At 46.8% G+C, this 12,786-nt stretch overlaps 1 protein-coding gene across 4 annotated transcripts in view; it reads left to right on the top strand.

The window, feature by feature from the left end:
• Positions 1-12,786, top strand: part of CORIN (corin, serine peptidase) — a 143,114-nt gene that overhangs the window by 50,549 nt on the left and 79,779 nt on the right. For all 4 annotated transcript variants that reach the window (XM_063401885.1, XM_063401886.1, XM_063401884.1 and 1 more), the window contains one exon: positions 1,552-1,762. In XM_063401885.1, the coding sequence (XP_063257955.1) occupies positions 1,552-1,762 (211 nt within the window). The remainder of the gene's footprint in view (positions 1-1,551; positions 1,763-12,786) is intronic.

Below are 12,786 nucleotides of genomic sequence, written 5' to 3'. Positions count from 1 at the left end.
TCCTGGATTTTTTTTTTCAAAAAGCTATTCAACCCAATTATATGATCCAAGTGAAATAATTGTTTTTTTCCCTCTTTCTCTCTTTTTACCCTGTGCTCACCAAAAAATTACATCGTGGTGCAAGAAAGGAGAGAAAAGGCAGGCAGGCTAATGTGCAGAGCTAGTTCATTGCATGGCCTCATAATTCCGAAAGCAGCAATCCCTTCTGGGTGAGGAACTATGGCCTTATTATCATTACAGGCATGGCTCAGTTTTTAAAACTAAAAGGAGTAATTAAGCTCAGCTGAAGTTCTAGTTGCTTTTCTTTGGGGCTGCCATAAACTTTGTCTTTTGGGAGAGAAGTTGGGTGGTTATTTCCAGTCAGCTCAGCATGCTAGTTCAGTGTATTTTGCACAGATGCAGTCCATAGGAACAATCTGAAGAGGAGACTGGGAAAGGGAAAATGTGCAGTTTAAATTAGTTTCAGCAGGACTGAATATGAAATTTTAGACTTGCACTGCAATTGTTGGAGTAGAAGAAAGCACTTTTTTACCAGTGCAATGTGTTTGGCAATTGCTGGTGCTAAACAGAAAACTCTTAATTCAGACAAATGTCAGAAATGACCCATATAATTAGGGACCATACTGTTCTGATCAACAACGTTTTCACATGCTGTTATTCCCATTCACTGCTCTTCTTACCTTTCTGAAGGTATTGCTAAAACTAGTTTATATTCCCCATAATTACAGCCTTACCAATACCTGAAGGGGATCTGTGAGAATGATGGAGAGAGGCTATTTACACTCTTCTCTGTGTGATCGTTCTGTTGCAAGGACAAGTCCTGGGTTTAGTCTCTTTTGTTTTAAAAATATTATATAATTGCCACAAAATTCCTTCTTGTTATCCATGAATTTTGAATTCATTGCTCTGCTGTCCAGCCAGTGAGTACCACAAATAGCTCCAAGGAACTGTTCCTTTCTTTGTCAGGACTGTGTAAAGTTTAAAATGTCTCAAGCAGTTGATCTCAGCCAAAAATGTCAATGCTTCTTGCCACATGTCATGGCAGGGACTATCTTGCAGTTGTGCCTCAGGAGATACATAATGATCTCATGAAAAACTTTGATGAAATTTCACTTAATGAAATTTCTACTTGTGAAAGTAGAATGGTAGCGAAAAGAGAAACTTTATGGGAACGCTAAAGCCAGAGCAGCTTCAGAACCCTTTTTTTTCCAGTGTTACTGCCATTCTCAGCTTCAACTGAATTTTATTGTATCCAGGCTGTGTCAAAAAGAATTTAGTTTTGTTTTGTTTCTATTCCAGTTTTGTACAAAGTCAGAGGATTGTGAAAATATCCAAAAGCTTATATGATTTTCCAAGCTAAGCTTCTCTGGTTTAATTTTTTGCTTATTTTTTGACAGTATTATGATAGCATTATGGAATGTAATCTTACTTGTGAGATACCAGTATTGCTTATATATTATATATATGCTGACCAGTCAATTCAACACATGCTTTGAAACAACTATTCAATGGTCATATTATTCTTCTAAATACATTGCTTTGATTTCACAGGTGCCTGCAGAAATATCACCAACAGCCAGTGCCAAATGCTGCCATATAACTACACCACTGTAACTTCTGTTCTTTCCATTGTCAAAAGTATTGAAATGGAAAAGTTCCTGAAGTTCTTCAGTTACCTCAATCGCCTCAACTGCTATCAACACATCATGCTGTTTGGCTGTAGCCTCGCTCTTCCTGAATGCATCAGCGACGGTGATGACAGGTATTTGGGAACGAAAATCCACCAGTGACTAGAGCCAATTGTGGTAAAATGCTCTCTGTCTAATCAGACAAGGGAAGATCCAAACTAAGCCTGTGATCTCATTGCGAAATTCCTGTCTGTCAAAGCTATTGACAACATTTCTGCCATGATAAGCCAACTGTAATAGAGCTCTTTTAGAAAAATATTGCCACTGTATAAACTAATACTGTGGTATTAGGGCAGTCAGGCTTATTTTCACAAAGAAGCCTGTCCAGGGTTCTTCTGCCTAATTTCTCCAATATGGCTATCCCAAAATGGAATGTTTTGTAACAGCAATAATGCCTTAGATATGTATAGTATTGTCATAAAGTGGGGTGGCTATTAAACTTCCAATTTGTTTAGTCATTTCCCTCAGCAAAGTTAATATTTTAAATATATTTTTGGTATGAAATTAGCAGGGTATGTTCAGAGTGACATAAACTATTCTGGAAGCTTAAGAAGCATATTTTTTTTCTGTATTTAAGTAAATGAACAGCATTAGTATAATGTGTATGCACTTTTAAATTGAGTTTGATTTGAAAAAGGATCACTGAGTTTAGCAGAGCTAAAATCAAAACACGAAAAGGCAAAAAGGACGTATTTTAACATATGTACACAATCTTTGATGTTTCTGGAGGGGGAAAGAGAGAAGATAGATTTCTTTCTGCTTATTTTCATTTTTTATTTCCAGTTCCTCCATTGTGAAATTCAGTAGAAGAGACTATGATAATTGAACAAGTGTTTCAAACAACACTTGTTTGAAAAGACCAGGAAGTTGAAAGCTTTGCAATTTAGAAGGAGTAAGATACCTATGAAAGAAATTCTGTGAGAGCTGGTCAAAAATTCAGTTGCCAATGAAAGGTGCAGTCTCACTCCAGACAATATATGCCTGCCACTTCCAGTGCATCACAATGATTCCTAGACTGGCTAATTAAGCTCACTAAAGTGCCAGAAAATTAACCCAGAAGGTCCACAGATGATTACATGGATAGGATTAATGGGGAGGAAAGGAAGCACAGGTAACAGTGGAATGAAACTGACCTTTAGACTGGCTGAGTGGCTTAAAACAAATGCACCTGTGTACCAATCTTTGTTAGCCTACCAAAAGCTATTTTCAATTAACTCTGTTTAATTGAGTGCATGATTAGTTATAGCACCTCTGTTCCAATTCACTATTACAATTGTTCTACTCATGGAACCGGATGACAGCCTTACACTAACTGTTTTCTCTAAAAAATATTGAACAAAATAAGAAAAGTGGGTTTAGGTAATACATCGATGCCTTTAAATGTTCAAGAACAGAACAGGCCATTTCTCTGTTGCTTCACTTATTCTGCCTTGTTTGGAATTTGACTTTCACAACTTTGTTTTTGCTCTGGTTTTCAGTGACAACCAAAATACTTTGAGATTCAAGAGTCAGGTGTTTTCTTTGTAGTCTTCCCTTCCCTTCCCTTCCCTTCCCTTCCCTTCCCTTCCCTTCCCTTCCCTTCCCTTCCCTTCCCTTCCCTTCCTTCCCTTCCCTTCCCTTCCCTTCCCTTCCTTCCCTTCCCTTCCCTTCCCTTCCCTTCCCTTCCCTTCCCTTCCCTTCCCTTCCCTTCCCTTCCCTTCCTTCCCTTCCCTTCCCTTCCCTCTTCCCTTCCCTTCCCTTCCCTTCCCTTCCCTTCCCTTCCCTTCCTTCCCTTCTTCCCTTCCCTTCCCTTCCCTTCCCTTCCCTTCCTTCCCTTCCCTTCCCTTCCCTTCCCTTCCCTTCCCCTTCCCTTCCCTTCCTTCCCTTCCCTTCCCTTCCCTTCCCTTCCCTTCCCTTCCCTTCCTTCCCTTCCCTTCCCTTCCCTTCCCTTCCCTTCCCTTCCCTTCCCTTCCCTTCCCTTCCCTTCCCTTCCCTTCCCTTCCCTTCCCTTCCCTTCCGCAACCTTCCCTTCCCTCTCCCTTCCTTCCCTTCCCTTCCCTTCCCTTCCCTTCCCTTCCCTTCCCTTCCCTTCCCTTCCCTTCCCTTCCCGCAACCTTCCCTTCCTTCCCGCAACCTTCCCGCAACCTTCCCTTCCCTTCCCGCACCTTCCCTTCCCTTCCCGCAACCTTCCCTTCCCGCAACCTTCCCGCAACCTTCCCTTCCCGCAACCTTCCCTTCCCTTCCCGCAACCTTCCCTTCCCTTCCCGCAACCTTCCCTTCCCGCAACCTTCCCGCAACCTTCCCTTCCCTTCCCTTCCCTTCCCTTCCCTTCCCTTCCCTTCCCTTCCCTTCCCTTCCCTTCCCTTCCCTTCCCTTCCCTTCCCTTCCCTTCCCTTCCCTTCCCTTCCCTTCCCTTCCCTTCCCTTCCCTTCCCTTCCCTTCCCTTCCCTTCCCTTCCCTTCCCTTCCCTTCCCTTCCTTCCCTTCCCTTCCCTTCCCTTCCTTCCCTTCCCTTCCCTTCCCTTCCCTTCCCTTCCCTTCCCTTCCCTTCCCTTCCCTTCCCTTCCTTCCCTTCCCTTCCCTTCCCGCAACCTTCCCTTCCCGCAACCTTCCCTTCCCGCAACCTTCCCTTCCCGCAACCTTCCTTCCCTTCCCTTCCTTTCCCGCAACCTTCCCTTCCCTTCCCGCAACCTTCCCTTCCCTTCCCGCAACCTTCCCTTCCCTTCCCTTCCTCCTTCCCTTCCCTTCCCTTCCTTCCCTTCCCTTCCCTTCCTTCCCTTCCCTTCCTCCCTTCCCTTCCTTCCCTTCCTTCCCTTCCCTTCCCTTCCCTTCCCTTCCCTTCCCTTCCCTTCCCTTCCCTTCCCTTCCCTTCCTTCCCTTCCCTTCCCTTCCCTTCCCTTCCCTTCCCTTCCTTCCCTTCCCTTCCCTTCCTTCCCTTCCCTTCCCTTCCCTTCCCTTCCCTTCCCTTCCCTTCCCTTCCCTTCCTCCCTTCCCTTCCCTTCCCTTCCCTTCCCTTCCTTCCCTTCCCTTCCCTTCCCGCAACCTTCCCTTCCCGCAACCTTCCCTTCCCGCAACCTTCCCTTCCCGCAACCTTCCCTTCCCGCAACCTTCCTTCCCGCAACCTTCCCTTCCCGCAACCTTCCCTTCCCTTCCCTTCCCGCAACCTTCCCTTCCCTTCCGCAACCTTCCCTTCCCGCAACCTTCCCTTCCCGCAACCTTCCCGCAACCTTCCCGCAACCTTCCCGCAACCTTCCCGCAACCTTCCCGCAACCTTCCCTTCCCGCAACCTTCCCTTCCCGCAACCTCCCTTCCCTTCCCTTCCCTTCCTTCCCTTCCCTTCCCTTCCCTTCCCTTCCTTCCCTTCCCTTCCCTTCCCTTCCCTTCCCTTCCCTTCCCTTCCTTCCTTCCCTTCCCTTCCCTTCCCTTCCCTTCCCTTCTCCTTCCCTTCCCTTCCCTTCCCTTCCCTTCCCTTCCCTTCCCTTCCCTTCCCTTCCCTTCCCTTCCCTTCCCTTCCCTTCCCTTCCCTTCCCTTCCCCTTTCCCTTCCCTTCCCTTCCCTTCCCCTTCCCTTCCCTTCCTTCCCTTCCCTTCCCTTCCCTTCCCTTCCCTTCCCTTCCCTTCCCTCCCTTCCCTTCCCTTCCTTCCCTTCCTCTTCCCTTCCCTTCCGCAACCTTCCCTTCCCGCAACCTTCCCTTCCCGCAACCTTCCCTTCCCGCAACCTTCCCTTCCCGCAACCTTCCCTTCCCGCAACCTTCCCTTCCCGCAACCTTCCCTTCCCGCAACCTTCCCTTCCCTTCCCGCAACCTTCCCTTCCTTCCCGCAACCTTCCCGCAACCTTCCCTTCCCTTCCCGCAACCTTCCCTTCCCTTCCCGCAACCTTCCCTTCCCGCAACCCTTCCCTTCCCTTCCCTTCCCTTCCCTTCCCTTCCCTTCCCTTCCCTTCCCTTCCCCTTCCCTTCCCTTCCCTTCCCTTCCCTTCCCTTCCCTTCCCTTCCCTTCCCTTCCCTTCCCTTCCCTTCCCTTCCCTTCCCTTCCCTTCCCTTCCCTTCCTTCCCTCCCTTCCCTTCCCTTCCTTCCCTTCCCTTCCCTTCCCTTCCCTTCCCCTTCCCTTCCCTTCCCTTCCCTTCCCTTCCCTTCCTTCCCTTCCCTTCCCTTCCCTTCTCCCTTCCCTTCCCTTCCCTTCCCTTCCCTTCCCTTCCCTTCCCTTCCCTTCCCTTCCCTTCCCTTCCCTTCCCGCAACCTTCCCGCAACCTTCCCGCAACCTTCCCTTCCCTTCCCGCAACCTTCCCGCAACCTTCCCGCAACCTTCCCGCAACCTTCCCGCAACCTTCCCTTCCCTTCCCTTCCCTTCCCTTCCCTTCCCTTCCCTTCCCGCAACCTTCCCTTCCCTTCCCTTCCCTTCCCTTCCCTTCCCTTCCCTTCCCTTCCCTTCCCTTCCCTTCCCTTCCCTTCCCTTCCCTTCCCTTCCCTTCCCTTCCCTTCCCTTCCCTTCCCTTCCCTTCCCTTCCCTTCCCTTCCCTTCCCTTCCCTTCCCTTCCCTTCCCTTCCCTTCCCTTCCCTTCCCTTCCCTTCCCTTCCCTTCCCTTCCCTTCCCTTCCCTTCCCTTCCCTTCCCTTCCCTTCCCTTCCCTTCCCTTCCCTTCCCTTCCCTTCCCTTCCCTTCCCTTCCCTTCCCTTCCCTTCCCTTCCCTTCCCTTCCCTTCCCGCAACCTTCCCTTCCCTTCCCTTCCCTTCCCTTCCCTTCCCTTCCCTTCCCTTCCCTTCCCTTCCCTTCCCTTCCCTTCCCTTCCCTTCCCTTCCCTTCCCTTCCCTTCCCTTCCCTTCCCTTCCCTTCCCTTCCCTTCCCTTCCCTTCCCTTCCCTTCCCTTCCCTTCCCTTCCCTTCCCTTCCCGCAACCTTCCCTTCCCTTCCCTTCCCTTCCCTTCCCTTCCCGCAACCTTCCCTTCCCGCAACCTTCCCTTCCCTTCCCTTCCCTTCCCTTCCCTTCCCTTCCCTTCCCGCAACCTTCCCTTCCCTTCCCTTCCCTTCCCTTCCCTTCCCGCAACCTTCCCTTCCCTTCCCTTCCCGCAACCTTCCCTTCCCTTCCCGCAACCTTCCCTTCCCTTCCCGCAACCTTCCCTTCCCGCAACCTTCCCGCAACCTTCCCTTCCCTTCCCTTCCCTTCCCTTCCCTTCCCTTCCCTTCCCTTCCCTTCCCTTCCCTTCCCTTCCCTTCCCTTTCCTTCCCTTCCCTTCCCTTCCCTTCCCTTCCCTTCCCTTCCCTTCCCTTCCCTTCCCTTCCCTTCCCTTCCCTTCCCTTCCCTTCCCTTCCCTTCCCTTCCCTTCCCTTCCCTTCCCTTCCCTTCCCTTCCCTTCCCTTCCCTTCCCTTCCCTTCCCTTCCCTTCCCTTCCCTTCCCTTCTCCCTTCCCTTCCCTTCCCTTCCCTTCCCTTCCCTTCCCTTCCCGCAACCTTCCCTTCCCTTCCCGCAACCTTCCCTTCCCTTCCCGCAACCTTCCCTTCCCTTCCCTTCCCGCAACCTTCCCTTCCCTTCCCGCAACCTTCCCTTCCCTTCCCGCAACCTTCCCTTCCCTTCCCGCAACCTTCCCTTCCCGCAACCTTCCCTTCCCGCAACCTTCCCTTCCCTTCCCGCAACCTTCCCGCAACCTTCCCTTCCCTTCCCTTCCCGCAACCTTCCCGCAACCTTCCCTTCCCGCAACCTTCCCGCAACCTTCCCGCAACCTTCCCTTCCCTTCCCTTCCCTTCCCTTCCCGCAACCTTCCCGCAACCTTCCCGCAACCTTCCCGCAACCTTCCCGCAACCTTCCCTTCCCTTCCCTTCCCTTCCCTTCCCTTCCCTTCCCTTCCCTTCCCTTCCCTTCCCTTCCCTTCCCTTCCCTTCCCTTCCCTTCCCTTCCCTTCCCTTCCCTTCCCTTCCCTTCCCTTCCCTTCCCTTCCCTTCCCTTCCCTTCCCTTCCCTTCCCTTCCCTTCCCTTCCCTTCCCTTCCCTTCCCTTCCCTTCCCTTCCCTTCCCTTCCCTTCCTTCCCTTCCCTTCCCTTCCCTTCCCTTCCCTTCCCTTCCCTTCCCTTCCCTTCCCTTCCCTTCCCTTCCCTTCCCTTCCCTTCCCTTCCCTTCCCTTCCCTTCCCTTCCCTTCCCTTCCCTTCCCTTCCCTTCCCTTCCCTTCCCTTCCCTTCCCTTCCCTTCCCTTCCCTTCCCTTCCCTTCCCTTCCCTTCCCTTCCCTTCCCTTCCCTTCCCTTCCCTTCCCTTCCCTTCCCTTCCCTTCCCTTCCCTTCCCTTCCCTTCCCTTCCCTTCCCTTCCCTTCCCTTCCCTTCCCTTCCCTTCCCTTCCCTTCCCTTCCCTTCCCTTCCCTTCCCTGCCCTGCCCTGCCCTGCCCTGCCCTGCCCTGCCCTGCCCTGCCCTGCCCTGCCCTGCCCTGCCCTGCCCTGCCCTGCCCTGCCCTGCCCTGCCCTGCCCTGCCCTGCCCTGCCCTGCCCTGCCCTGCCCTGCCCTGCCCTGCCCTGCCCTGCCCTGCCCTGCCCTGCCCTGCCCTGCCCTGCCCTGCCCTGCCCTGCCCTCCCCTCCCCTCCCCTCCCCTCCCCTCCCCTCCCCTCCCCTCCCCTCCCCTCCCCTCCCCTCCCCGTCCCCGTCCCCCTCCCATCCCATCCCATCCCATCTTTTTTTGTGTGGAAAATATTCTTGCCCCTGCAAACTGATGGGGAAGAAAGTCCAATGTGAGACTGCAAATGGTGTAAGACTATGTTAGAATCTGACTACAGTTTTAGTAACCATGTCTCCAGAGTGTGCCAAGGATGTCACTGGAAATGCAGTGACTGCAGTCAGAGTGGCAACCACAGGAAGAACAGTAAAAGTGGATTGACAGTGTGCTGCTTAGTTAAGTCCAGTTTGCTAAACCTCAGTTGTCCTAGTTTAACTTCCTGTTTCTTCTTTAAACAAGAATACTTCTTTTTTCCTGTAGGCAACTAAAGGATTTTTGTGATTACTGTCCTTTTTGTACCATCCAATTATTGCAGGCAAACATATTTCACAGCCAAAAATAATTTATTTTAAGGAGCATCAGATCTGCAAAAAGTAGTTATTAACACCTTCGCTTCTCTTCTCAGCCCAGCCCCTTCCCTGCCTTTCCCCCATAACTCCTGTCAGGGAGCTCTAGAGAAAAACATTAACATAGGAGGGGGAAGTTCCTTTGTATATGCTGAGTGCAGGTACCAAGAATGAAGGAGACAAGCCGGTGTTAGGTCTGTTGAATAGGGGAATCTGAAAGACACTGAAGCAGAACAGTCACTGTAGAAAGCCTCTGGTGGTAATGAATGCAGATATCTCCATATGCTGAGTGCTTTTTGGAGGGGGCTATGGTGGTCTAGAACACACAGTATGACAAAACATCCACTAATGTTGTGAACAGTTGTTACTGGCATTGTCATTGTTTCCTCCAGTCAGTTACAGCTGGTTCATTCTAACGTCAGTGGTTTTATATCTGATCACAACTTTTCATTTGTTGTTCTCTCTCTTTTTTTTTCTTTTTTTGTGAAGCAATTGTTCCTAATATATGTAAAGCTTAATTTGACAAACGTTGTTTACACAGTGTGGAAGAAATGAAGCTCCTGTGATGCCTAAATGTCTATTCTTAGGTATTGTTGAGAGTCTGTTGGCAGCTTGCAGCCATCGGAGCAATAATTATAACAGTGCGTTACAAGAAGGAACAAGAGGGAAAGTTACAAGCACTAATCTTTGGCATCCAGGGAGCTGTCATTACACAGCTTTTCTCTGATATTTAAACTTATGTCTGTTTCCCATTTATCTTTCATGTATTTATAAATATGGTTTTCATCAACACTTGAAGGAGATTAAGTTTCTAGGCAGAGAGCATATTCAGTGTTTGTGTAGTTAGGTACAGGGATTTCTCAATACTACCACAATACTGTTGCTCTTCAGGAATGTTCTATAGCTTACTGCAATGAAACCGTGTGTGAAAGTAAAAAATATATTAATTTTAAAAGCTGTATTTAATTTCAGCAACTGGATATAAAATCAGCTAGCCCTGCTCTTTTAAGAAAATATATAACAGTATCTATATACTTCTTTCCAGTAGAGAAAAAGTTTGAAAGTACAACTACAACCTGTGTGAAAATGGAAAATGGAAAGGTGAAGTGCAGTAAGGCTTTTTTACGTGCTTACCCACAATTTTTGTAGTAAGCAACTGCTTATATGAAGGTGTTATCGTACTTCCTCCTTCTTGAGTGAGTGGATGAGATCTTTGCAATATGACTTAAAAATCAGCCTTAAAAACCCCTGTCCTACCACAGTCCAGCAGCACTGCTAAGAAAACTGAAAAATTACTGAAAAGTAATGCCAGTGGTGGAAGAACACCTTAAACTAAATGTTCTAAAACATTCCAGTAGCTTTCTACTTCTCAAACAGTAGTAACTTTGTCCTTTTGGGTAGTAATAGTCTGCATCCTCTGACCACCACATGCAACACTGGTACTTTATTTGTTGTGAGAGAGATCTGTCCTCAGAGCTCTTGGTTATGATAAATGATTTAGTCTAGTGAATTCTCCCTCAGCCCTGAAAGACACCAGGAGTAGGCCAAAGGTCTGTTACTACGATGGAGTGGATCTTTATTTATAGCAACCCACATGCATTGGATTCCACAACTCAAAAAGACAATAAAAGTTAATCTGCAATGTTTTCAAATTTTAAAAGGAAAAAAAAAGAGATGTATTTTAAAGCCAAAATTAACATAAAATTTGAAGATTCAAAATCATTAGAGAAGTTCATAGTGGGTCAGCCTATTACTGCATAATGCATACAGACTCATTGATTGATGCTTTCTAATATTTCTTGCACTCTATGAAATGTTCAAATTTCATCAGAAGACTTTGAAAAATAGGCAAGCTATATAAGATCCTGAAGGCCTACGTACATGGCGTGTTTTGACTTTTCATGCTGGGAATAAATTTGAAGCTTATGGATTCTTATACCCTTGTGCTGTCATGATGCCTTTAAAACAGAAATAATAGCTTGAGTACTTACATTAATCCTCTTTGTAGAACTATATTCCAGAAAGTTGGGGAAATGCCTTCCATTGAGAGAACCTCAGTGTTATAACAGATAAACTTATTAAAATAATAAGATGTTATAAAACCTCTACTTTTTAGAGTTAATTGAGGCTTTTGAAGTATTTGAAAAAGCTGACTGATCACATGCATCTTGTTTGCGTAGCTAATGAGAATTTTTGTTTGAAGACTTTGAACGGGAAGCTATCAGCATACATTTGAGTGAAGTCCATAATGGGTTTGTGTATGAATGATGTATGGATATGAATGAGTTTGCATCGGCAATCCTCCACTGGCATGCTTCAATTTTGTTTTAATACACTTGATTTTGGCAACAAAAGCAGGAAAATATGCCAAGGCAGCTGCTAGGACCTCTGAGTGAATGATCCCATAGGTAGTCTGTGACCCAGCTTTCGTGCTATCTTTTTATAATGCACCTGTGTGGAGATGTCAAATTATGGTTGCACAGGGAACTTTGTCATTCTGCAGCTTTTAAGAAACGTTTAAATTTTACACATTTATGAAGTTAGCTTCAGATTAATTTTTGAAAGGAAGTTATTGAGAAACCCACCTGGAAGGACATTTAGAATTTTCTCTCATAAACCTATCAGAGATGGTTTTGTTGAAATTGGTGGTGTGTACTTTAAACATTAAGCTACTGCACTGCTGACAATCACTGACCAGGTCTCCAAGGAACAAGGTGGGACAATTTTCTCCTACCGCTTTGTTGTCTCCTAATGTTCTTCTCATGACTCCATCCAGTGTAGTTCTTACCATGATCCAGGCAACATGGAGTGGAGGCTTCTTTCAGATGCTTATAAGTGGCTACCAGTTGTTTCCTGAGTTTGCAGTCCTGTCTTTTACATCCTGTGGGAGTTGATTTATCCTCTTAATACATTTCCTTTTTGATGGTGCCTCTTTATCCTAAGGAATTTAACGACTCACAAAGGCTATTCCAGATGTAGTTTTGGCAATAGTTGTTTGTCAAGAAGATACAGAAGATTAGAATCTTCAGTTCAAAATAAAGCAGAGATGATGTGATTTATACATAAAATGTTTGAAATCACATGTCTTTTGTTTTAAATGTTGCCATGACTTGTCATGACAGCTGCTCAGACTCCAGCAGACTAATTGTGTACAAAAAGCCACGTTGTTGTGAAACCTGTCTTTGGGTATAACCAAGTCATAATCCAGTCTTCAGTTTCTAAATCTGGGTATGGTCCATTTGAGTGCAGTTGTGACTTGAACCACACAACCTTGGAGATCCAGCTAATGAAGAACATGTGTAGTCAAATCCTGTCAAAAGGGAACACAAAAATTAGAGAGTGTGATAATGTTGCAAATGCTTGCCCACATAAATAGTGTTCTCTGTCTTATTTTGTTTGTGTCTTGTTATGGCTGATTTAAAGCTTTCTTCTAAGGGAAATGATATAAGCATTACTGTTTAGCAGAAAAACTGAGGAATACACAGGGTCTGTGTTATTTGAAAAAGCACAGAACAGCAAAACAAATGAATAATTTTTTCTTTCATTTTGTCCTTTCTACCCGTTAATAAACTTCCAATAGCTGCAATTTAACCAACAGCTATAATAATGATTTTATGGTGTTATTTTTTGATAGGTAAAATGTTGAGGATAGAGTTGCTAATGGCAGATAGTCCATGTGTTGTGGGAAACATTTTGTAAGCTTTTCCTATGCAAGTCCTCGGCGTCAGCGCCAGTCTACCATCAAACTGATAGCACACTAATTCAAGGTGAAGTAGAACTAATTTACAGCCACAAGAAAGTGAAATGGTTGAGAGATGTCATGCATTGGGTAAAATTTCAAACTAGCACATCTGTCTGTTTAAGGTATCTGTAAAATAGCACTAGACAGTTCCTGTGTGCTTTTGAGTGTTTATGTGCAGTAACAGATGTCATATGCAAAGTCATAATTGAAAGCATGCTTCAGTGAGTGCAGTGAACAGGCATGAATTTCTAAATATAAGGAGACAGTGAATAAAATCAGATTGACTTGAAATGGAAAATTGAATTGGTAATAAATAGATACATGGATCAAAGAAAATCT

This window comes from Prinia subflava, chromosome 7 (genome assembly GCF_021018805.1).
Source record: "Prinia subflava isolate CZ2003 ecotype Zambia chromosome 7, Cam_Psub_1.2, whole genome shotgun sequence".
NCBI classification, from domain to species: Eukaryota; Metazoa; Chordata; class Aves; order Passeriformes; family Cisticolidae; genus Prinia; species Prinia subflava.
Note: the sequence above shows the minus strand (reverse complement) of the source record. Positions and strands in the feature narration are given on the sequence as shown.